Source organism: Podarcis vaucheri (assembly GCF_965113315.1).
Source record: "Podarcis vaucheri genome assembly, chromosome: 2".
Lineage (NCBI taxonomy): Eukaryota > Metazoa > Chordata > Lepidosauria > Squamata > Lacertidae > Podarcis > Podarcis vaucheri.
Window position 1 is genome coordinate 94,952,172 of NC_138760.1, and position 22,684 is coordinate 94,974,855.

General features: G+C 42.8%; 1 protein-coding gene across 2 annotated transcripts in view; it reads left to right on the forward strand.

Moving 5' to 3' along the window:
- The window catches only part of RAD18 (RAD18 E3 ubiquitin protein ligase), a 115,951-nt gene that overhangs the window by 10,048 nt on the left and 83,219 nt on the right, over window positions 1-22,684 (forward strand). For both annotated transcript variants that reach the window (XM_082210175.1, XM_082210176.1), the window contains exons 4-6: window positions 1,056-1,126; window positions 15,886-16,223; window positions 20,205-20,304. In XM_082210175.1, coding sequence (XP_082066301.1) covers window positions 1,056-1,126; window positions 15,886-16,223; window positions 20,205-20,304 — 509 coding nt within the window. The remainder of the gene's footprint in view (window positions 1-1,055; window positions 1,127-15,885; window positions 16,224-20,204; window positions 20,305-22,684) is intronic.

Consider the following 22,684-nt stretch of genomic DNA (forward strand, 5'->3'; position numbering starts at 1 on the left):
AATAAAATTTATTATAAGATTAAAATTGAATGCCTAGCTAATAACTGAAGTGTACCCAAACCCTTATGGCTCATGAGATGGTGCTCAGCATTGAGGAACTGTAGCAATCTGGGAGTAATGTTTCCTAAGTAGCAAATGAAGTCTGTATTATATATGCACAGCATGTTGGTTCTAAATCCATTGTTGGAAAAGTAAATAGCAAGGAGCCATATTTACCCTAAACCATATTGGGATTAGTTGTAGCTTCAAGCTTGTTGGACTTTAGTAGGCTTCTTAAAATGATAAGTTTCACTAAAAACTGAAGCAGAGGTTTTGATAAGCACTGGCAAAGTATGTTTGCCTCTTATTCCCTCCTCCTGAAGGTATGAATCGGACTACAAAGAATGGAAAGTTGGAAGTCTCAGCTTCCTGTCTCCCCTGACGCCTGGTGCTGGTTTTGAAGACTGCTTTGTAAATATGTCTGGAGCAAATAACTTGTTTTTGCCTTTGTATCGTCTACATCAAAGAATTAGTTTTATTTCAATGGAACACAGTATGTATCAGCTTGGCACCATACAAGGCAACTAAAAGCAGAAGAAAGATAAATATCAGGCAGTTTTTATAAAAAAATAATTTATATGCCGCAAACCTTTGTGTTATCTGTATCTGTTTGTTCCACCATTAATTGAAGTTTTATCCTTTTTAAGTTCTCTCTCTAATTTCTCCTCCAACCCCTGAATGTGCCTTAATATTAGCATCTTCAGTATATATCCTTTTGCCTTACAAAAAGCCGTTGCAGCCATAATAAAACAGTGAATTTCTGGCAATTGGAGTTAAGAGTTTATTAGTTTGCCAGTAATAGCTTTTTATAATTTGATAAAAGAAACTTACATTTATAAAACATTTCTCAGATTTTTTGGTAAAAGAAGTGATTTCCCTAGTAGCTTAGATGTTTTAAGGAAAAAGGATGCATACTTGGTTTTTATGTTTTGCTTTCAACATAGCAATTTTTGTGCAGATGATTTGAGATACTGGAAATGTGTGAGCGAATTAGCACCCCCTTTGTTCTTTTCTAGGCAGCTACAGAACCTGACCTGAAAAATAACCGGATATTAGATGAACTGGTAAAAACCTTCGATTATGCAAGGTACCCCACATAATTTTGTAAATTTCAGAGTGAGAATGCGGATGTGACTCAATTTCCATTTGGAAATACAGGTTATGCTGAAGTTAAAAATCTAGACCTGTGATGATTCTGATATTGACTAACTTCTAATTTGGTCAGTGGCCATAGTAGATACTCCTATATTCTTGAAACCTTTCACTCATACATACATATATGGAACTTTGGATGACACATTCATGTATAATTCCTACAGTACCACAGTGGTTAGAAGCTGTTCAGAGCAACCAAAGACCGGAAGAGGGGGAGTAGGTGGAGTTAGGCCAGGTGGTAAAATACATGCGTTGTGTTCAGACAGTCCCAAATTCAACCCTCAGCATCTCTGTTCACGAAAGACCTTTGTCTGAGAGCCCAAAGCCACCGCTAGTCAGGTAGACAGTACAAGGCACATATCACAGAATTTTAGAGTTGTGAAGGCCTCCAAGGGTAATCTAGTCCAACCCCCTGCAATCACGATATTGCTGCACCACTAGGAGGTAAATCGTTCGATCTTTCTCATTGTCCCCTCCCAAGTGATTTTTAAAAAATAATAAACAAATGATTGGGAGAACGTGGTGCTCATTGCTTTCCTAATAGCAATTTAATATTCAGAACATCAATTCCTCCAGGTTAATGGCCTGCCAAATGGCAGAAAGTTAAGGAAAGCGAAAGCCACAAATAAATGCGTTTCCTGACAGGAAATCAAGCAGGAGACATCACTTGGCAAGGAGCGATATAAATTGTGAAGTGGTTTCAACTTTCTTCTCTTGCGCTTGATAGGCCTCAGGCACCCTGTTGGCTTTGAAAGGAATATAAACTAGGGCTGACCTGGAACGTACTTCATTTACATGAACACTGTCTTCAATGTCATCTTCTGAGGGTAGTTTTTTTCAGGGTAGTGCTCAAGAGAGGAAGTGAACCCTCAGCATATAGTATGGTGGTCAGCGCCCTCCCTATACCAATCATTTTTGGTGACGGTGCTTCATTGTGACCACCATGTTCTGGTTCTAATGAGTAGTAATAATGGCATCAATAAGTATCATAGTCAATACAGTGGTGCCTCGCAAGACGAAATTAATTCGTTCCGCAAGTTTTTTCTTCTTGTGAGTTTTTCGTCTTGCGATGCACAGTTTCCCATAGGAATGCATTGAAAATCAATTAATGCGTTCCTATGGAAACCGCCTTCAGACCAGGTCCGGGGACAGTCTGTCCTCCGACCTCTTCTGAAGGCTGGGGGGGGGGACAAGGGTTTTTCTTCCCACCCCCAGCATTTTAAAAAACCCGGGGACAGCGGAGGACTTCTCCGCTGTCCGGGGCGATCTTAAAATGCTGGCGGGCGGCATTTTAAAATCGCCTGGGACAGCGGAGGACTTCTCCGCTGTCCGGGGCGATGTAAAAGCCCCTGGGAAGGCAGGCAGGGGGGACAAAGACTTTTGTCCCCCGCCCGCCTTCAGAAGAGGTCCGGGGACAGCGGGAAGCGCTTCCCGCTGTCCCCGGACCTGGGGCTGCGGGGAGAAGATCGCTTCTCCCCGCCGCCCCTTGCTTCAAAAGAGGTCCGGGGACAGCGGGAAGCGCTTCCCGCTGTCCCCAGACCTGGGGCTGCGGGGAGAAGATCGCTTCTTCCCCGCTGTCCCCGGACCTCTTTTGAAGCAAGGGGCTGCGGGGAGATCGCTTCTCCCCGCTGCCCCTTGCTTCAAAAGAGGTCCGGGGACAGCGGGGAAGAAGCGCTGCGCTTCCCACTGTCCCCGGACCTCTTTTGAAGCAAGGGGCGGCGGGGAGAAGCGATCTCCCCGCCGCCCCTTGCTTCAAAAGAGGTCCGGGGGCAGCGGGAAGTGCTTCCCGCTGTCCCCGGACCTCTTTTGAAGCAAGGGGCGGTGGGGAGAAGCGCTTCCCGCTGTCCCCGGACCTCTTTTGAAGCAAGGGGCGGTGGGGAGAAGCGATCTCCCCGCAGCCCCTTGCCTCAAAAGAGTTCCGGGGGCAGCGGGAAGCGCTTCCACCTGTCCCCGGACCTGGGGCTGCGGGGAGAAGATCGCTTCTCCCTGCCGCCCCTTGCTTCAAAAGAGAAGACCCGCTGTCCCCGGGGCAAGCTTCGTTTTGCGAAGCAAGCCCATAGGGAAATTCGTCTTGCGAGGCAACTCAAAAACGAAAAAACCTTTCGTTTTGCGAGTTTTTCGTCTCGCGAGGCGTTCGTCTTGCGGGGTACCACTGTAATGGCAATATTTGAGTCTTTCCAAGGAAGACTAGGGAACACGGGCGTTGTTTCGGGAGTCATTCAAGAAGGTGGATGCACGAGAATGACAATGAAACCTACATAAGACAACTGGCAAGAGTACTACATGCTGAAAAGTAACTGTTAGGTAATTTAAAAACACAAAAAAATGTGTGGCAGCGAGCACTCTGTAAGAGAATGGCTGTTGATTCCATTGTAAATTACAACAAGAATTGCTTTTCTTAACCAGAAGCTGTTAATAATTGGATATTTCCTGCCGTTTGGGTGTCTGAACTGTGTTACTATCGACTGCTTTGCCTTTTTGCTCCCCCAGTGTAATTTCTTTACTTGGATGACTCAGAGTTCTGTACCTCAGGGGTTCCGCTAAACTTCTAACCTTTCTGTGTGGAGCAAATTGTGTTTTAAAAATGTAGGCAAGGTTGTAGAAAATGTATTGATTCAAGAAAAAAATCCTGAGTCCCGACTTGTTTTTGGCTACCCAGCCCCTCTTCAAGGGAATATCTTGGTGTGTGTGGAATCTTTCATCAAATAAGCGCCTTGCCAAGAGAATGCAATGAAATGGAGCAATTCCTACATATATTATGGTTTTTTTTTTTTTTTAAAGGAGGTTATTCTTTGAAATGTGGCTCATACCATGTGATAATAAGATTGCTATTTCCATACCCCCACCACCAAGGATCTGTCTCTGAAGAATGTTTATATCCCTCAAAAGGAGTTACAACTCAGAATATTTTCTTGCTTGACTTGACAGCTTTTATGGCAGAGGTGAGGTAACTTGCTGGACTACAACTCCCATCATCCCTGAACATTGTCTGTGCTGACTGGGGCTGATAGGGGTTGGAGTCCAACAACAATAGGAGGGCCATGTTTCTCGATCTCTGCTCTGTGGCCTACTCTGTATTGGTTTTTAGTGCCATCACTATCTCTCGTTACTTTAAAAAAAAATGCTTTGGCTTTTCCTTTGGGTTTTTCAGCTCTGCGATTTTCCTCTCTTTTGAACACATAACACTTATTTATATATATTTAATGAAGTCATGTAACAAGTCTCCACATTCTAGGAAGCAGGTTACTATGGTTCTTTTCACTAACTCCTCTTGAGATATCTCGGATCTCTGAATGTTAAGGGTTAGTTTTGGTATGACAAGTTGTAGCTTGTGGAGGAAACAGAGGACAGCAAACCATGAAATGAAGACTTTTTAGTGGCACATGAAAAGATGAGAAAAGCCACTATCCATATAAACCTCAAGAAGTTGTGCTCTGGTTTTGAAACCAGACTGTCTTTTATGAAAGGGAGCCAACCTGTAAAACATAACCATTATTATTATTATTATTATTATTATTATTATTATTATTATTATATTTTGCTTTAAACTCTTACTGCCGTTCCCACATGTCAGTGGAAGGGCACGAAGGACCGTCAGAGCAATAAGCCACACTTAAAAAACCCAAATCAACTCTGAAAAAGTTGTCATATGATAACATAGGTTGATCTGTTGTCCTCTGGAACACTAGTTAGGAAACTTTGGAATGTTCCTGAATTCTCAAAATGTAGAAGTTTATTACTGTAATAGCATTGCCCAGGTAAGGTACCTGTTCTTTTTATTTTGAACTTCCTTGATCCTACACAGCTATCTTTCTTGAGTATTGAGGGCTCTGGGTTAAAATAGAGATCAGCAGAGGACTTATTGTCCGGGGTGGTGGTGGTGGGTATAACTGTTAAACCAGGGTGGGGAACGTCTTTTCTCACAATGGCTGCATTCCCTTGGGGCTAAGCCCAGGGGTCTGCAGACTTTTTCACGAGGGGGCCGGTCCACTATCCCTTAGACATTGTGGAGGGCCGGACTATATTTTGAAAAAATAAATAAATGAATGAATTCCTATGCCCCACAAATAACACAGAGATGCATTTTAAATAAAAGGACACATTCTACTCATGTAAAAATATGCTGATTCCTGGACCGTCCGTGGGCCCTATTTAGAAGGTGATTGGGCCAGATCCAGCCCCCGGGCCTTAGTTTGCCTACCCATAGGTTAAGCTGTCATGTCCGACTTGCTGCTGGTGGATGGTGTCCCAGCCAGAAGCAAACGGCAACCCTTGAAGCACTCACTCATTCTGTCCCTCTTTCACTTCACCTTGGCATCTGATAATGGCAAAAATACCCCTCCCCAAAGTCTTACAAAGGAGCTCAAAGAAGAAATAACCCCTCGAGGCTTGTGGTCTCTACTCAAACTCGAGGAATAAAAAAACAGCAGCAGCAACTCAGCTGTTAAATGAATTGGACAGATGCCACAAAATATGAAAATTGTGGGAATTAAAGCATTTCCCTGAAGGTGTTGGTTTTTTTTTTTGGTTTTTTTTTTACTTGCTGTATCACTGAAACCTCTTCTCTATTTCATGGTTGGATTGTCTTCTTCTTTGCTTCTTCCACTGGGTATATTCCTTAGGAAAGCAATGCTGAAACTTGTTATTGTGCTAAATAATTTTCAATATTGCTATCTGGTTATTCATAGGAGACTGCTTCAAGTATTGCTTGAAGATGTCAGCTTTGGGTTTTTTTGGGGTGGTGGTGGTTTGGGGTTGGTACAGTGTTTGTTTCAATACTGTAAAGCAGGGGTAAAGGTAAAGGTACCCCTGCCCGAACGGGCCAGTCTTGACAGACTCTGGGGTTTGTGCGCCCATCTCACATCTATAGGCCGGGGGCCAGCGCTGTCCGGAGACACTTCCGGGTCACGTGGCCAGCGTGACAAAGCTGCATCTGGCGAGCCAGCGCAGCACACGGAACGCCGTTTACCTTCCCACTGGTAAGCGGTACCTATTTATCTACTTGCACCCGGGGGTGCTTTCGAACTGCTAGGTTGGCAGGCGCTGGGACCGAGCAGCGGGAGCGCACCCCGCCGCGGGGATTCGAACCGCCGACCTTTCGATCGGCAAGCCCTAGGCGCTGAGGCTTTTACCCACAGCGCCACCCGCGTCCCGTAAAGCAGGGGTAGTCAGTCTTTATATACTTACCGCCCACTAATGCATCTTTCTTGATGGTAAAATTTCCTTACTGCCCACAAGTGCTCGATGGAAGGAGGATTCAGCTTGTGCCGTAGAACCCCCTCCTGCCCACCTAGAATCCAAAACCCCCGCTAGTGGACAGTAGGGACCAGGTTGACAACCCCTGCTGTAAAGGGTCTTTGTGTAAACTCTAGGAATCTTGTCAGGAATTGAAACTGCCACGAGGAAAAATATAAAGCACATACTGTATATTATATTTACATACAAGCTCTGACTCAGTTATGGGGGGGGGCATCATGTACAAGAGGCCTGTAAATTAGATGCTTCAACCTGGGGTATTGTGGTTGTCGTATCAGCCAGCTGTTGGTTCTGCAGCTGCTGCTGAATGCCAGATTGGCTCTGAATAAGACCTCCCTCATTTATGATCTGATTGTGGATGAGGAGGCCGATCTGGTCAGTATCACTGAGACCTGAGGGGGTGAGCAGGGTGGAGTTGGTCTCACCCAGCTGTGCCCACCTGCTGCTTGGTGCAGCATCAGGACAAACTTGAGGGTTGGGAAGGGGGAATTGCTGTGGTCTATAGACATATTCTCCCTTTCCCTCCCTCTCCCTTCTTCCCTTTCCAGGATCTGTCCATTTGGGAGGAGGGAGGATCTAGATTGTGTGTTCCTGGCATTGGGCAACCGGAAGAGATTAGGGATTCTGTTGGTTTACTGTCCTCCTTGCTGCCCAGCATTCTCCCTGCCTGAGCTGACAGAGCTCGTCTCGGAGGTGGTGTTGAGGACTCCCAGACAACCGGTTTGGGAGGACTTCAACATCCATGCCAAGGTGACTGGCTCTGGGGAGGCTCAGGACTTTGTGGCTGCTATGATGATCATGGCACTGTCCCAGCATGTGTCACCAGTCCAATGCATGTGGCAGGCCACAGTCTGGACCTTACTTTCTCAACAGTGCAGGAGTACGGTGATCTGAAGCTGAGGCTCCAATACTTTGGCCACCTCATGAGAAGAGAAGACTCCCTGGAAAAGACCCTGATGTTGGGAAAGATGGAGGGCACAAGGAGACGGGGACGACAGAGGACGAGATGGTTGGATAGTGTTCTTGAAGCTACTAAAATGAGTTTGACCAAACTGTGGGAGGCAGTGGAAGACAGGAGTGCCTGGCGTGCTCTGGTCCATGGGGTCACAAAGAGTCAGACATGACTAAACAACAACAACAAGAAGTGGAACACCCAAGTAGAGCTACGGTGATGTCAAAATGGTTAAGACACTTTCAGGCCACTGGCAAAGCTGAAATTTGGTACATATTCATAAAGCGTGTTTCTCCTTACTTCTCCTTTCTTTTTGCATTTATGGATTGTACAGTGGTGCCTCGCAAGACGAAATTAATTCGTTCCGCGAGTTTTTTCGTCTAGCGAATTTTTCGTCTTGCGAAGCACGGTGTTGGAAAAGTTTTGGAAAAGCTTCAGAAATCGCCAAAAACCTCAAAAAAGGCTACCACACCGCGTTCTATGAGTTGCTCCTCGAAGTCAAGTCGCAACTGTATTAACGGTGTTAAGAAAAAGGAAACAAACTTGCAAAAAACGCAAGATGTTTTTGTCTTGCGAAGCAAGCCCATAGGGAAATTCGTCTTGCGAAGCAGCTCAAAAACCGCAAAATCCTTTCGTCTAGCGAGTTTTTCGTCTTGCGAGGCATTCGTCTTGCGGGGCACCACTGTATATTTAGAACCAATTACAGGAAGCAAAAAGAAGCTTGACTTTAACGTGGCATCTATATCTTTCATATAAATAGTGTTTGATTCCCAGGTGCCTCTGTTTCTTAAGAACTATTGATATTCTGGAAATGATTGTTTTAAATCCCACAACATAAATATTTTAGTTTTTGCTTTGTGTCTAAATTGTCTTAGGGGCAGATTTACTGGCACCTTTATTGTTTTCTTGCAGTATTGCAAAGAACAAGTTGTGCTGCCTCTACCCATTCTGATCCTAGGCTGTAATCCTTAACTACTTCTGATTTCCTTAATGGATCTGAACATATCTTATAAATCAGGGAGGGTGAACAATCTATTCCTCTGTGGCCCAAAGGGCTATCAGCTTACCAATGCAGATGAAATCAATTGATGCTCAGCACAGTGTCCTTGGCTAACCTGATGTACAATTAATACACCACAAAAAAGCCTGTAGTCTCAGGATTGGTCACACTTTTATATTCTAAATGTTAATGTTGGGTACCACAAATTAGTTTAAAAAAAGAAGTCTCACTTGGATTTATGGAAATCCTGGTATAATTTAGTATCTTGAGGCAGATTAGGAAGACATTAGGTCCTTGGGTCCTAATTATGTGTCCTTTGTCCTTTGCGACCACAAATAGTTTCTCCCTTGCTCTTTTACAGTCTTTGTTTCCTTTTTCTTCTTCCTTTGAGACATTAGAAGCTGCCAAAGTGTTGAACTCTGGTGCTGAGTTTAGCAAACTGTACTAAAGGGCTAAGAGAGTTCATCGTGTTTTTGTTCATTATGTTTAGTGGTTGGGCTTAGCGTGCTTTCTTCAAGTTCTTAAGACTGAAGTCACATCTCCAGAGAGTCACCTACATCAAAGCAGCTGCAGTGGTGTGATCACAAGGGGAAACAATAGTGTGACTGTGACTCTACACAACTCACATTTTCTATAGTTGAAAAAGCACTTCTTAGTTACTGCAGTCATGGGAATAACTATGCTATACACCGATGTTTCTGCGTGTGAAAATGGTACTGCTATTTCTTTTTTGCATGGCATGGGGGAAACTGACAGTGGACTGCTACAAGGATGGGAGTGAATGTTTCCTCTGGAAGAAGCTGACTAGTGATAGGAAGTTTTTATTACTCAGTTGAGTCATCAGCCTGGTGGTGGGATAAGATCTGTAGGGACTTGTGGAGGACCCTTTATCTGGCATTCATGTGTGTCTCTGGGTGTGTGAAGATGGCAGTTGGGTTCTGTGACTTTGAGAACCCTTCAAGCTCTACAGTTCTAATGATTATCAGGACTCCCCCCCCCCCGTAACTCAGTTCTGGCACCTCTCAGGTGGGCACTATTAGCATTAATAGAGAATAAGGGAGGCGTTCATGGTGAGTCCTGGCACCTCTTTTTCTATAAAAATAGCACTGAATGATGATTACTATAGTGGAACCTCGATTGTTGAATGCTTCGGAAGTTGAACGTTTTGGCTTCAGAACGCCAACAACACGGAAGTGAATGCTTCCATTTTTGAAGGCGCCTCAGAAGTACAACAGCTTCCGAGGTGCGTTTTTCTCAATGGAACTTGCTGACCGGCAATTGTGCCTTGGTTGTCAAACGTTTCAGAAGTCAAAAGGTCTTGCGGAACGGATTACGTTCGGAGACCGAGGTTCCACTGTATTTATTATTTGTTAAGATTTTATACCACCCTTTATCCATTGATCTTAGGGTGGACTATTTCTTTTGCCTTCAGCATCTGAAGGCTCTTCCCCTGATAACTTCATGCAAGAAGCTACAAAAAGACAAGCAACCCATTTTGAAGTAGCATAATTTATCTGTGGCCTGTTGTTGGCAGCAAATACCGTATTTTTCGCTCTATAAGACGCACCAGACCATAAGACGCACCTAGTTTTTGGAGGAGGAAAACAATAAAAAAAAAATCTGAATCTCAGAAGCCAGAACAGCAAGAGGGATTGCTGCGCAGCGAAAGCAGCGATCCCTCTTCCTGTTCTGGCTTCTGGGATAGCTGCGCAGCCTGCATTCGCACACACATTTCCCCTTACTTTTTAGGAGGGAAAAAGTGAGTCTTATAGAGCAAAAAATACGGTACATTCATCATCAGTGAGAGGTTACTTTTTGTTCTTATAGAGCAGTCTGGTTCCCTCCAGATGTGGTGGACTACCACTCTCATCAGCCCCAGCCAACATGGCTGCTGGTGAGGGATGATGTGAGCTGGAGTCCACAACAAAGCAGAACATTTCTTTGGCTTCCTCTGCTGTAAACCAGCTACACATAGAGACTTTTAGTGTTGCCGCCTTCTCTGATTCCTACAGTGTTGGCGAGGTATATGTGGCAGACCCAGAGCAGAGTAGTGGCTTCTTGTGGCCTATCCTGGCCTTCTAGTCTCTTTGACATCTTCACTCTGTACAAAGCCTGGTCTCGACCATTTAATTACCGTAAACTTTCCCCAGAAACATGCATCTCCCAGTCTCCTTAGATTTGTGTACCCAGGACACGTTTTAATATCCAGTAAATAAAACATAAAAATAAGTTCTAGAATTCAGAGGAAAGCGTGTGCGCCGCTAAAAGCAGTCTATTGTGTATTAATAGTTCTATTTCATCTCTGATCTAAGAAGATTAATGGCGTCCATAATATTCAAACACTCACAGGCCTGGGATGGAGTTTATAGAGGAACCATTGTATATTTTATGAGGTAATAACGAAATAATTATGGTGAAACCGTTTGGCTGGTTTGTGTTTTAAGGTTAAAAGAAATGTTCCCAACTTTAATTGATCATTGAAAAATGTGACTTTTACTGCGCAGCTGTGATTTTTTTTGGATTTCTATTCTGGTAGGTTTGTGAAAGGCGTAGCTTTTCCCTTCCTCCTTTCAAAGGTGGGTTTGGTGGTTGTTTGATTGATAGTTCTAAAAAAACTGGAAAAAAATATTATACAGTGGTGCCTCACAAGACAAAATTAATTCGTTCTGCGAGTTTTTTGTCTTGCGAATTTTTGTCTTGCGAATTTTTCGTCTTGCGAAGCACGGTTTCCCATAGGAAACGGTTTTAAGAAAAAGGAAACAAACTTGCAAGACGTTTTCGTCTTGCGAAGCAAGCCCATAGGGAAATTTGTCTTGCGAAGCAACTCAAAAAATGAAAAACTCTTTCGTCTTGCGATTTTTCGTCTTGCGAGGCATTCGTCTTGCGAGGTACCACTGTAGTAGAATTTTGGCAGGGCCTCAGTTCACTTTTCAGCAGTTGCTCCCTTATCCCACTACTGCGGGGCACATTCAGAAGGGTTGCCGGACCTTTGAGAGAAGCATTTGGAGACTGCCAGGTGAGGAAGAGGTACAAATTCACCTTCACCGAAACGTCTTACATTAGTAATTTTCTGGAACCAAACCATATAAATTATTTCCCCTTTCCCTCCCAGTTTCTGGGTTTATGTGAATAAATATAATTTTATTTCAGTAGAATACTGACCTGGTGGTAATTGTGGTAAGTTGGTGTTAAGGTCAGTGAGAACCCCCACCCCCTGAAACAAGGGGATTGGAGTGGTTTTACTGAGCTGCTTTGTAATATATTCGAATCATAGGGATGTCTGTCCTTCGTCTAGGACTGAAGGCTACTGACCCAAACCTTTTTGAATAAATTTCAGCTTGCATGTAAACAAACAAACAGTGCCTTCCTGCCTGAAAGCAGAGACTGGGATTTATTAGCAGGGTGACATTTTCAAGGAATTGAGATGTGAAATGCAATTTCAAAGTGCCCATATTCCAGACTGTCCTGGTGGAGAACCGTTACTTGATAAGAGTTGTAAATAGGTTTATGCAGTACATATCAAAAAGAGGTATGGCGGGGTTCTTCTTGCAAGCTTATACAGGCAATTTATTTATTTATTTATTTATTTAGTGACATTTATGTAGAGCTGCAGTCAGTACTAGGTCAGTTTTCATTTCTCAGTACAGAAAGTATTGCTCTGATGTGTAGAGATCTTTCCTATTCTGATGAGTTCAATACTAGTCCTACTCGGAGTAGACCCACTGAAATTCATGTAGGCGCCAGGCAAAAACGTTCCTTTTTAACCAGGCCTTTGGTTGACCTGATCAACATCCCATACCCTTTTAAAATGTGGCTCTTTTTTTTGGGGGGGGGTATTATTGGGTTGTTGCTTTTATATTTATTTTACACACTATGATATTTTAATGTGAACCGCCCTGAGACCTCCGGGCATAGGGTTGTATATATTCAATCAATCAATCAATCAATCAATAAAATAAATTTGCATGATTAACGGATCAGACCAAAGAACAATTTAGTACAGCCTCTTGTTCCCCACGGTGGCTAGCCAGATGTCCAGGGAGCCCCTGAACAGAGCATGGCACCACAGCGCTCTCCCAACTGTTGTTTTCCAGCAGTCATGTATGCCGTTCATGACTGATTAATTGCCTGCTTTGTTTTGTTATCATGTGAAGTGCATGGTCTTTTGCTATGGGGAGTTCCAGGAGCCTTGTCATCTTAGATTGAGAAACATTAAAAGGTTGGGCAGACCTGTGCGTACCTATTGACTGCTTTCTTCCGTTGCCCCCTTTGGCCATTGTGTGGTGTGATTGCCCCTGAAAACTCATTGGATCAAGTAGACACAAAGTGAAAACAAGGGTTAGGATTCATCTAAGTCAGTGTTTCCCAACCGGTGTTCCGCGGCACACTAGTGTGCCGTGAGACACCGGCTGGTGTGCCGTGGGAGGGAGGCGGGCGAGTCGGGCGGCGAGAGGCGGCGAGGATCCGCGTCGAGCCGGGGGCGGCTCCGCGGTGGTGGTGCCGAGCGGCGGGGCAGCGCGCGCAAAAGGGAGGAGCACGAGACAGCGGAGGAGGAGGAGGCCGGCATGTCCGGGCAGCAGCAGCAACAGCAGCAGCAGCAACTCCCGGCGACGGCTCCTCCTCCGCCCGCTATCGCCGCCACCACCACAACAGCCGCCACCGCCTCAGCTGCCGCCGTCCCTCAGTCCCTCGCTCTGCTGCCTCCTCCCACCCCGGCAAGGGGAAGGGAAAAAACGTTCACTTTTGTGCGTCCCTCCCGGCGTGACGCTGCGCGCTGACGTCACGGGGCGGGGCTTTAATGGTGGTGTGCCGCGAGATTTTTTTCCGGTAAACAGGTGTGCCGTTGCCCAAAAACGTTTGGGAAACACTGATCTAAGTGACCAGAAGTGATTTCCAGACCTCCAAAGATAAATACAGGGGGTAGGAGTCTTTCCCCAATCCTCTTAAGTTTTTGACATCTGCTGTGCCCATCTCTTCTTTTACTTGTGCTAAGTCTAAAATTATATAAATTACAGTGGTATCTCGGGTTAAGAACTTAATTCATTCTGGAGGTCCGTTCTTAACCTAAAACTGCTCTTAACCTGAGACACCACTTTAGCTAATGGAGCCTCCCGCTGCCACCGTGCCACCACCGCACGATTTCTGTTCTCATCCTGAAGCAAAGTTCTTAACCCGAGGTACTATTTCTGGGTTAGCAGAGTCTGTAACCTGAGGCATTTGTAACCTGAAGCTTATGTAACCCGAGGTACCACTGTATGTGTATCTGAAGAAGTGTGCATGCATACAAAAGCTTATACCCAGAACAAACTTAGTTGGTCTCTAAGCTGTTACTGGACAATTTTTTTTATTTATTTCGACTGCGTCAGACCAACACGGCTACCTACCTGAATCTAAAATATGCCAACCTACTTGTTTCCAGATGTTACAGTGAACCCATGGTGTTCTATTATTCACATTGTTGTGACCTACCCTAGGACTTTCTAGTGAAGGGTGGGTAAAAATAAATAAATAAATAAATAAATAGCCAGCCAGCCTGCCTCTTGGGTCTAATATGTGGTAGTTGCACCCAATATATGACCACTAGATGTCACCACTTAGCTTATTGAAGTTGTCAAAAGAATGAGTATTATAACTTCAGTAGCAATATTTTTGTCATTTTTTTGTGTTACATTTTTGCTTTTTGGTTCTTCTGCATGATATACATGCAGGACTGCCTGCTGAGGGCCTGAAGGGCCCTGCCCTTGCCTCTTTCCACCTGGTTTGGGGCGGGGCTTGACAGGCTTCACAAGGACTGCGGCTGCTGCTTTGTAGAGAGGGCTCCTCTTTTAAATTGTTTTTAATTTTTATCTGTGTTGTTTTAAATGAGACCATCTTGGCTGTGAACCCACGGAAGACCTGCACTCTGCCTTGCTGGCCTTTTCCCATCTGGCCTGGGAGAATGGTGCGCTGATTGACTCCAGCTACAAAAGCTGAGGCTGTTGAACAGATTCCTGGGCTGGAGTATTGTTTATGGGGGGTTGAGAGAGCTGTTGCTGTTATTGATATTATTGTTGCATCTTTAGTTTTAGATCTTATGATTTACGTGGAAATTGTTTCCATTTGGTTGTATACTTTTTGATGTGTTCTGTTTATCGTTTATGACTTCTGTTATGTTTGTAATTATGTAAATCTTGTGTTGTAAGCCGCCTTGAGCATAGTTTCAACCATGGAAAGGCAGCATACAAGCAAAATGATGATGGTGATGGTGATGATACATAGCTGGAATGAACATATATGTGTCACCAGGAACCGTTATTCATCATCATCATCGCAAGAGTGGTGCATGTTCTGTTTTTTTAAAAAAGATATTTATTAAAGTTTTTAAAAATATAACAATGAAAAAAAATAAAAAGAAACAAAATACAACATAAAAACAGTTAAAAAACAAATAATTTTCCATAATATATCTTCCTTACGCTTATTTCCCCAGACCTCCTCATACCTCCCTTCTTTGTATTCCACTTCAATTTGTTAGTTCAGCAAATCCTTACCATTAAGCTTTTACCCATTTATAAACCTTTTTTTCCCGTATCTCCTAAAGCATTACAGCTGGAAACCCCTTAGTTTCTATCCAACATCCTTCTAACATTCATTAATTTTACAATATTTCTGTAAATAGTCTTTAAATTTCTTCCATTCTTCTTTCACCAACTCTTCTCCCTGGTCTCGGATTCTGCCAGTCATTTCTGCCAATTCCATGTAGTCGATCACCTTCATCTGCCATTCGAGTGGTGCATGTTCTGGTTATCTCCCACTTGGACTACTGCAGTGCACTCTACGTAGGGCTACCTTTGAAGGTGACCTGGAAACTGCAATTAATCCAAAATGCGACAGCTAGACTGGTGAATGGGAGCGGCTGCTGAGACCACATAACACCTGTCTTCAAATAACTATACTGGCTCTCAGTACGTTTCCAAGCACAATTCAAAGTGTTGGTGCTGACCTTTAAAGCCCTAAATGGACTCGGCCCAGCATACCTGAAGGAGCGTCTCCACCCTCATCGTTCAGCCCGGACACTGAAGTTCAGCGCCGAGGGCCTTCTGGCGGTTCTGTCGCTGCGGGAAGCAAAGTTGCAGGGAGCCAGGCAGAGGGCCTTCTCGGTAGTGGCGCCCGCCCTGTGGAATGCCCTACCATCAGATGTCAAAGAAATAAACAGCTATATGACATTTAGATGACACCTGAAGGCAGCTCTGTTTAGGGAGGTTTTTAAGGGCTGATGTTTTAATGTATTTTTAACCTTCCATTGGAAGCCGCCCAGAGTGGCTAGGGAAACCCAGCCAGATGGGCGGGGTATAAATAGTAATTATTATTCTTATTATTCTTATTATATTTGTTATATTTCTATACTACCCTTCATCTGAGGATCACAGGGTGGTCTACAATATAAAAACAGAAAAATACATAGCATAGTAATACACTGACATAGTTCTGTGTTTACTCCTAGACAGCGGCTGTTCCAGGCAGTCTTAGATCCTACAGCACTTTCTTCTCCAAAGCTGCTTACCGAGAAGGCTTCTGACCAAGTCCATATTTTGAGTTCCTTGGGTGGTCTTGTTTTAAAACATGAACAGCAATCTGCTGATACCTTTATAGTCAAAGAGACCATTCCAGCCCGTAGAAAGCACTTAAAACCATCTGAAAAGGAAAGTAAACAGATCAAAATGGAGCAGGAGGCGATTCCATGTGGCTCTCAAGAGGACCAAGAGACTCTTCACACAGAAGCAGCAGGCACCAGAAACCCTGAAACTCCTTCCACATCTGCAATAAAAGTTATCCCAAAGGGTAAGTTGTTGGTTTTGTTCTATCGTTATTTTTTCTGTATGCACCAAGGTTCCACATTGATTTTTCATCTGTACTCAGATGGGTCTTTTGGGGTTGGATTATTAAGGAGTTTAAGTTTTTGGTTCAATCATGAGCTTACTGAAACATTGACTCCAGTGAAATGTAAGGTTCATATTCATTTATTAAGTTGGTTTCACAAACTGCTTTGCTTCTCTGATTCTGAAACAATCCCTGTGCATTCTTTATGGCACCTTAAATAGTGTACTAATGGTTTAGCTTCCTGCTGGGTTCATGCATGCCCCTCCTTCCTCTCCTCTCCTGTTGTCTGACTGTAAAGAGGAGATTGGAAGTGTGCATTCCCTTTAAAAATTAATCATAGTTTAGCATTTTGTTGAAACCCTAAATTGTGGTTAATCTTAGTGTTAGTGGACACCAGGCAACTTCAGAAACTATGGCTTGCACTTTCCTTATTTCAGCTTACCTTGGTTAAGAGTAACCACAGTTTGTCTGGGTAGAGATGATAGGGCAAGTTATGGTTTATGTTAAAAATCTGGAGCAGAAGTAGAAGTTTCTGAACTCATTCTTGTGGTCATTCTTGAGGAACAAGCCTGGGGAAAGGTTAGGTTCATTCTTGTAATGTTAAGTATAGTTTACCATAGTAAACCAGCCCATAGTTCATTTATCATGCTACAGTGGCCAAAAAAATGAATCTGGTGCACTCAGCCATAACTATGCCTTCTGCAACAGTCAACTAGTATCAGCTAGTGTGGCACTGAATCCTAAACAACAATCTTCTTGATGATGCAGCGCGTATGTGGTTTAAATAGTGCTCAGCCATCTGATGGAAAGGTATTCCTATTAACACAGAAAATGTTAAATATATTAAGAGAAGATAGAGTTGTGTAATAGAATGATTTCTACTGTGTTTAAATTCTTGCTCAGTGTAACATCCTGTTTCTTTTTGGGTCTTTTAAAAAAGGCAGTAAGATGCTCATGGGGTGATAATGTTAAAAGGATTCTGCTGTAGTTTTTTTCAGTTGAACAGTTTTCGGTTTAAAAATGGACTTTGATAGAATCCCTAGTCAAGTGGTGCTTTGCAGTTGAGGCCTCCTTAATTCCAAAAGAAGTGGAAAATTCAGAGGTTATGTTTTTAAATTGCCAGTAATAAAGCCTTTACATTCATGATATACCACTGTTGTTCTTGCATATTTTGATGGGCATTTTTTTTGGCTGCCTTAATATGAAAGGGGAAAGAGTGCAAACTTTCTAACTCCGTCTTGTGAATTGAGTCATAAATGTGAAATGCAACGATATCCTTTGTATGCTACCTTATATCATCTATAATTATCTTTGCTAATTTATATGTTATTTGGAATACAGTGTGGGAACCCAGTTGGCCTAGAAACAAAACAATATTGCTTAGATGAATTTGGCATTCCTGATTTCTTCTTTTTCAGTGTTATTTATAGAAGCGTCAGAACACATTTTAATAATTGACATTTCAAGAAATGCTACATTAGTAAGTGATGTCCCAGTCTCTATGCCCATGAAAAATAAACTTTACTCCCTGCTCCCAAATTCCAGTTCAATTATTCCAGTTGGAATAATTCCAATTATTATATAGGAATAATTACTGTGTTTTAAGGATATTGTGTTTCTAATGGTGTTTATCATTTTATGTTGGAAACCACACAGAGAATAATTCTTTTGGATGGCTTTATATAAAAACAGCAAGTAAATAAATAAAATATTCCCCTTCCCTGTCTGAAGCATAAGGAAAATAAATGCAGTACTATATTCCATTTTTTATTTTCTGTCCTCTGGCTTTGTACTCTATTTTGCCTTCCCCCTTTATGTCTCCGAGACATACTCTGGACCTTTTAAAGCTTTGACTTACGGTGGAATAGCTGAGCTGAATATCTGTATACAATTAATTTGTTGCATAAGTTGCCTTATAAAAATGTTCCCTAGGTGACATAACACAGATAAATAAATAGACATAATTAAAGCATGACACAGCAACTCAATAAAGCCATAAATCAATAACGCCAAACCAGCGGTAGGACAATAAAATCCAGCCATAAAATCCAACATTGCCCTGCTCCACGTGCTAAAGGGAGCCTGAGATGACAAAACAAGAAAGGCCGTTAAGCAGATTTGCAAGGAGAGGGTAGGTAGCACTCATTTATTTAATTAAAACAGTTCAGAATAAGAAGGATCCAGTGTAAGATCATTGTATGCTAGGAGCCAGATCCTGAAAGAACTCATAACTCAAGAGCTACATTCTAGGGGTAGGAGGCCTGTAGATACCTGTGCCAACTCTGTGAGGAAGCTGGAGGGGCCACAGTAAACTAGGCGAAAAGCTTCCATTTTGGAGAAGGGATAAAAAGGAGGAAACTCCACCATATATAGTTCTACAAAACACAGATCTTGCTAGTGGGAGAATCAGCTTAGTTTTAAAAAGGGTGGGTTTAGCCTTCTTTAAAAACACCCCTCACCCTTCATAAGCTCTGTTCCCCTATATTATAAATGTTAGACTGTTGTTGTGGGTGAAAATAAGGTGCAGCTGAAAACCTGCAGCTGTCAGTGCAAGTTAAAGCCAGGTAAAATTTAGTCAGGTCTATCAAAGCTAGAGTGCGAGGTACAACTGAAAACTGCACAATAACTTGCACTTTAAAAAATGTGTTGCTACCAGGATTTATTTATTTTTTAAAAAAGAAACACTCCTTTCTTTGACGTATAGAAAAGCCAAGCTCTCAAAGTAACAGAAACTACAAAAAGCAATTATGCAGGTAGAAAGCTGAAAAGGGTGTGTTGGAGAGAAATCATGGGTGTGCACGAGCAAGAAGCTCCTGGCTCTCCAGGAACAGGTTTCTTCCCTTGAGACTGACGTGTCGGGCTTGGAAAAGCTAAGGAAGGCAGAGAGGTTGGTGGGTGATAGCTGTGTCCTACTCCCACAGTGGCAGCTCCCCAGCTGTCATGGAGAATAAGGGTCTCTGGGTTGGAGAACATAATTCTGAGGAAGAGGGAAACATTCCCTTCAAAGGGGCCAAATTCCTTGGGGGACAAACAAATATCCTCTCATGCTGAGTATCCTTCTCTGGGGTTGTGGAGGAGGGATCCTTTGTCTTGTGAAAAATATTGGCGAGGCCATGTTTGTACACGCAAGACAACACTATCCAACCTTTGGGAGTAACCTAATGTTCAATGGCTTTGAATAAAATAGGCTGTGTCCCCTGCTGGGGTCAGGTGGGTCAGGTTTTAGTAGGACTTTGAAGTCTTCACCTAAGAATCATGCTGGTGATGGACCACATTCCTGTTCCACACTGGCAGAAATATTAAGATTCCAAACACAGAGAATATGGGTTTGGAATCCAAAGTGGTTGTGTGTATGTCTAAGGAAGTTGTAGAGGAAAGTGGTGATTAAGAGAAGAACGATCTCTTTCCATGTCTTCTGATGCTTTGCTTCAAATAGCTCCTTCTGATGCTGCTTTAAAGAGAAAGTGATTCTTTGGATTTTAGGATGTGAATTAATATGCACTTTTGACTTCAATTTTCTGCTGGAGAACGGAGCTTCCATTTTTTTCCAGGCTGGCAGGAAATGTTCTGCAGACCTGGACCACTGGGCTGTGTCATTTGGGGTAAATGCAATCATATTTGGGAAAATCTGGACGAGGATGCATTGCTGGTGCCATTGTGAATCTTAAATAGCCTAAATTTGCTAGAGGAAAGACATGTTTCTATATAGAAAGTGGCTGGTGAGGTCTATATTTGTATTTTTGTGGAAGTAAGCTCCATTTGGAACAGGTAACGAAATGGCGTTCATATATTAGCAACGCCTCCACCCCAAAATCTGCATTTTGCTTTGCACATAAACACCAATGCTTTCCCTCCTCCCTTATGAAAATAAATGGTTTTCTTCAGTTGGCAAGCATTCTTTAGGAATGTCCATGTTAACATGAATGCTTTCAAATGTTTCAGTGGAGTGCCCTGTCTGCGGGGTTCCTGTTCAAGAACTTCATATAAATAAACACCTTGATGGCTGCTTGAGAAGAGATGAGAAGAAAGACAGTCTCCGAAGGTAAGATACTTGAGTCAGCTGCCCATGCTTGCTGCAAGGAGATGCCATTATGTACCAGATTGTGCCAAGCTTTTTTGTTTGCTTGTGAACAAATGATATTAATAAGCACCACTCAAATGGGGGAAAATGCTACTATCAACAACAAAACTCCGGGTGTTCAATTTATTCAAAGTCATTGGATTTATTGAATAAAGGGGAACATCTGTCCTGCACAGTTGTCTGGAAACAAGCTGAACCAGTCTTGCTGCCTTTGTATCAATATTTGGGTCTTTGTCACTTTCTTAGCCAGACTTAAAGCAAGCACCCACTGACTTCCTTTGAATCCTTCATAGACGGTATTGTATTGTTAGCTAAAGGCATTGTTTATGTTTATTTATAATATCATTCAGGTACCACTTTTGGATGACAGCCCAGCCTGAGTACAGGCATATAAAAAATAGCATGGCTGAATCTTTGGAAGAAAGATGATTGGCGTTATGTCTGGACCTCTTCCTCTACCTTGTCAATCAACACAAATAAGAAGGAGGCACAGTGCAAAATTCTCAGTAGGTGGAGCACTACCCTTGCAAGACCTCACTGGCTATATCCAAATTATAGTTATACTTACTGGAAAAGGCATAGGCAGATTGATTCATCCTCCCCCGCTCCCCACTTTGGAACTATCCAACAGTGTGGATGTTCTGCAGTGTGATTCCTGATTAATTCCCGGAATTTCTGCACATCATTATTATTAGATCACTGCAGGTAACTTATTAAAGCCATGCTTCTGAATCTAATGATGCTGGGTCCATGCATCAAGACCTAATGAAGCAGACCAGCAAAGTCTATAGAAGATTCTCATATAGTCTTCTAAACAGCCATGGATTGACAAAATTCGAATGCTTTGGAGACTGATTATGTACAAACTTGCTCAGCAAGTACAACAAACCAGAAAGCTTTATTTTGAAGAAAAGATGTTAGGGTGCTATGGATTCCAGTTGTTTGCTATGTTAGAAGCCCTTCAAGCTTCTGATCACATCCAATCAAGTACAGACACACATCTTCTTTTTTACTATGATTACATCCAATCTATCTCAGTAGTCTGTGAGCTTCTCCTTAGGCTGTTTTCCTCTAATTGTTCCACAAGCTTACCCATGATGTACTAATGATTGCCATACCAGTGAGTTTGCTTTTGCTCTTAAAGATTGGTGATCTTGTTGCATTGCATTGGACATAGAAAAACGCATTCTAGCCATGTATTTTAATCCCTTCTCCCTGTTTTCTCTCATGAAGGCACACACAAAGCCAGGATAGTGAGTGAACGGACAAGTTTAAATGCAGTGATTATGTTTAACCATTTAAAACAACAACAACAACAAGAAGAAGCATAGTGTGTGATACATTATTTGCACAATACAAATGTGGGTAGAGGACAGCCTTAGTTGATTTCATTAGTCGGAAACTAATGTCATTAGTAGGAAAGTAACATCTCTAATTGATCCCAGTAGATCATATATAAAGTCTTGTGTAGATGACAGAATCCTACAATCACCTTGAATAAAAGAATCATGAATGGAGTTCATTTGTGAATAGGGTAGAATGGTTTATTCTGCATTACTGTATGAAATAGCAATAGCACAAACAGGGTGAACGATGTCAAAGATTTTTTTATTTTTTTCAAGAGATGAAACGCGTGAGTTGCCTGTGGAGCCTGAGCTTGTTGCTAGGGAACGTTATTGGTGGCATTTGTCGCAAATTGTTTTGAATGCCTGTGGCAGGACAGTGATTCATATGTGTTAGAAATAATAAATAAACAAGAAGGGATTAGATAAGTTTGTGGAGTACAAGAGGCGCTGGTGCCAAATTAGTCAAGTTAGTTAGGGAATGCAGTTGCGTGTACCCATTGACTATATCTGTGACTACTAGAAATAGAGAGGTGTGATTGCAGAGATGGGCCTCTTCATTATCGTCTGTTTTCCCACTTAGGAATATAGAATTCACTTCCAGTGAAACAGAATATCATGCTTGATGGGAATGCAATGGGGTCTAACAAGCTTAAGATATATACACTGCCTTTTTCTTTAAGGAGTTCTTCATAACTATGTAAGGCAGACTCCAGCTTTTTAAGGCCTCAGTTACACAAAGACTATTTGTTTTCTATTGTGTCTCAAAGATCACAGTGTACATTCAAATGGCCCAAGGTCACCCAGTGAGCTTCATGACTGAGTAGGGATTTGAACCCTGGTTCCCCGGCTCCTAGACAGGCACTGTGACCACTGCACCACACTGGCCCACTGGGAGGATGACCACCTGCAACTTGTTCCAATTTGCTGACCCTCGAAATGTTTGGCTTACCCATTTACTATGGGGTGCACATGCAGGTTGCACTGTAGCTGTGGTT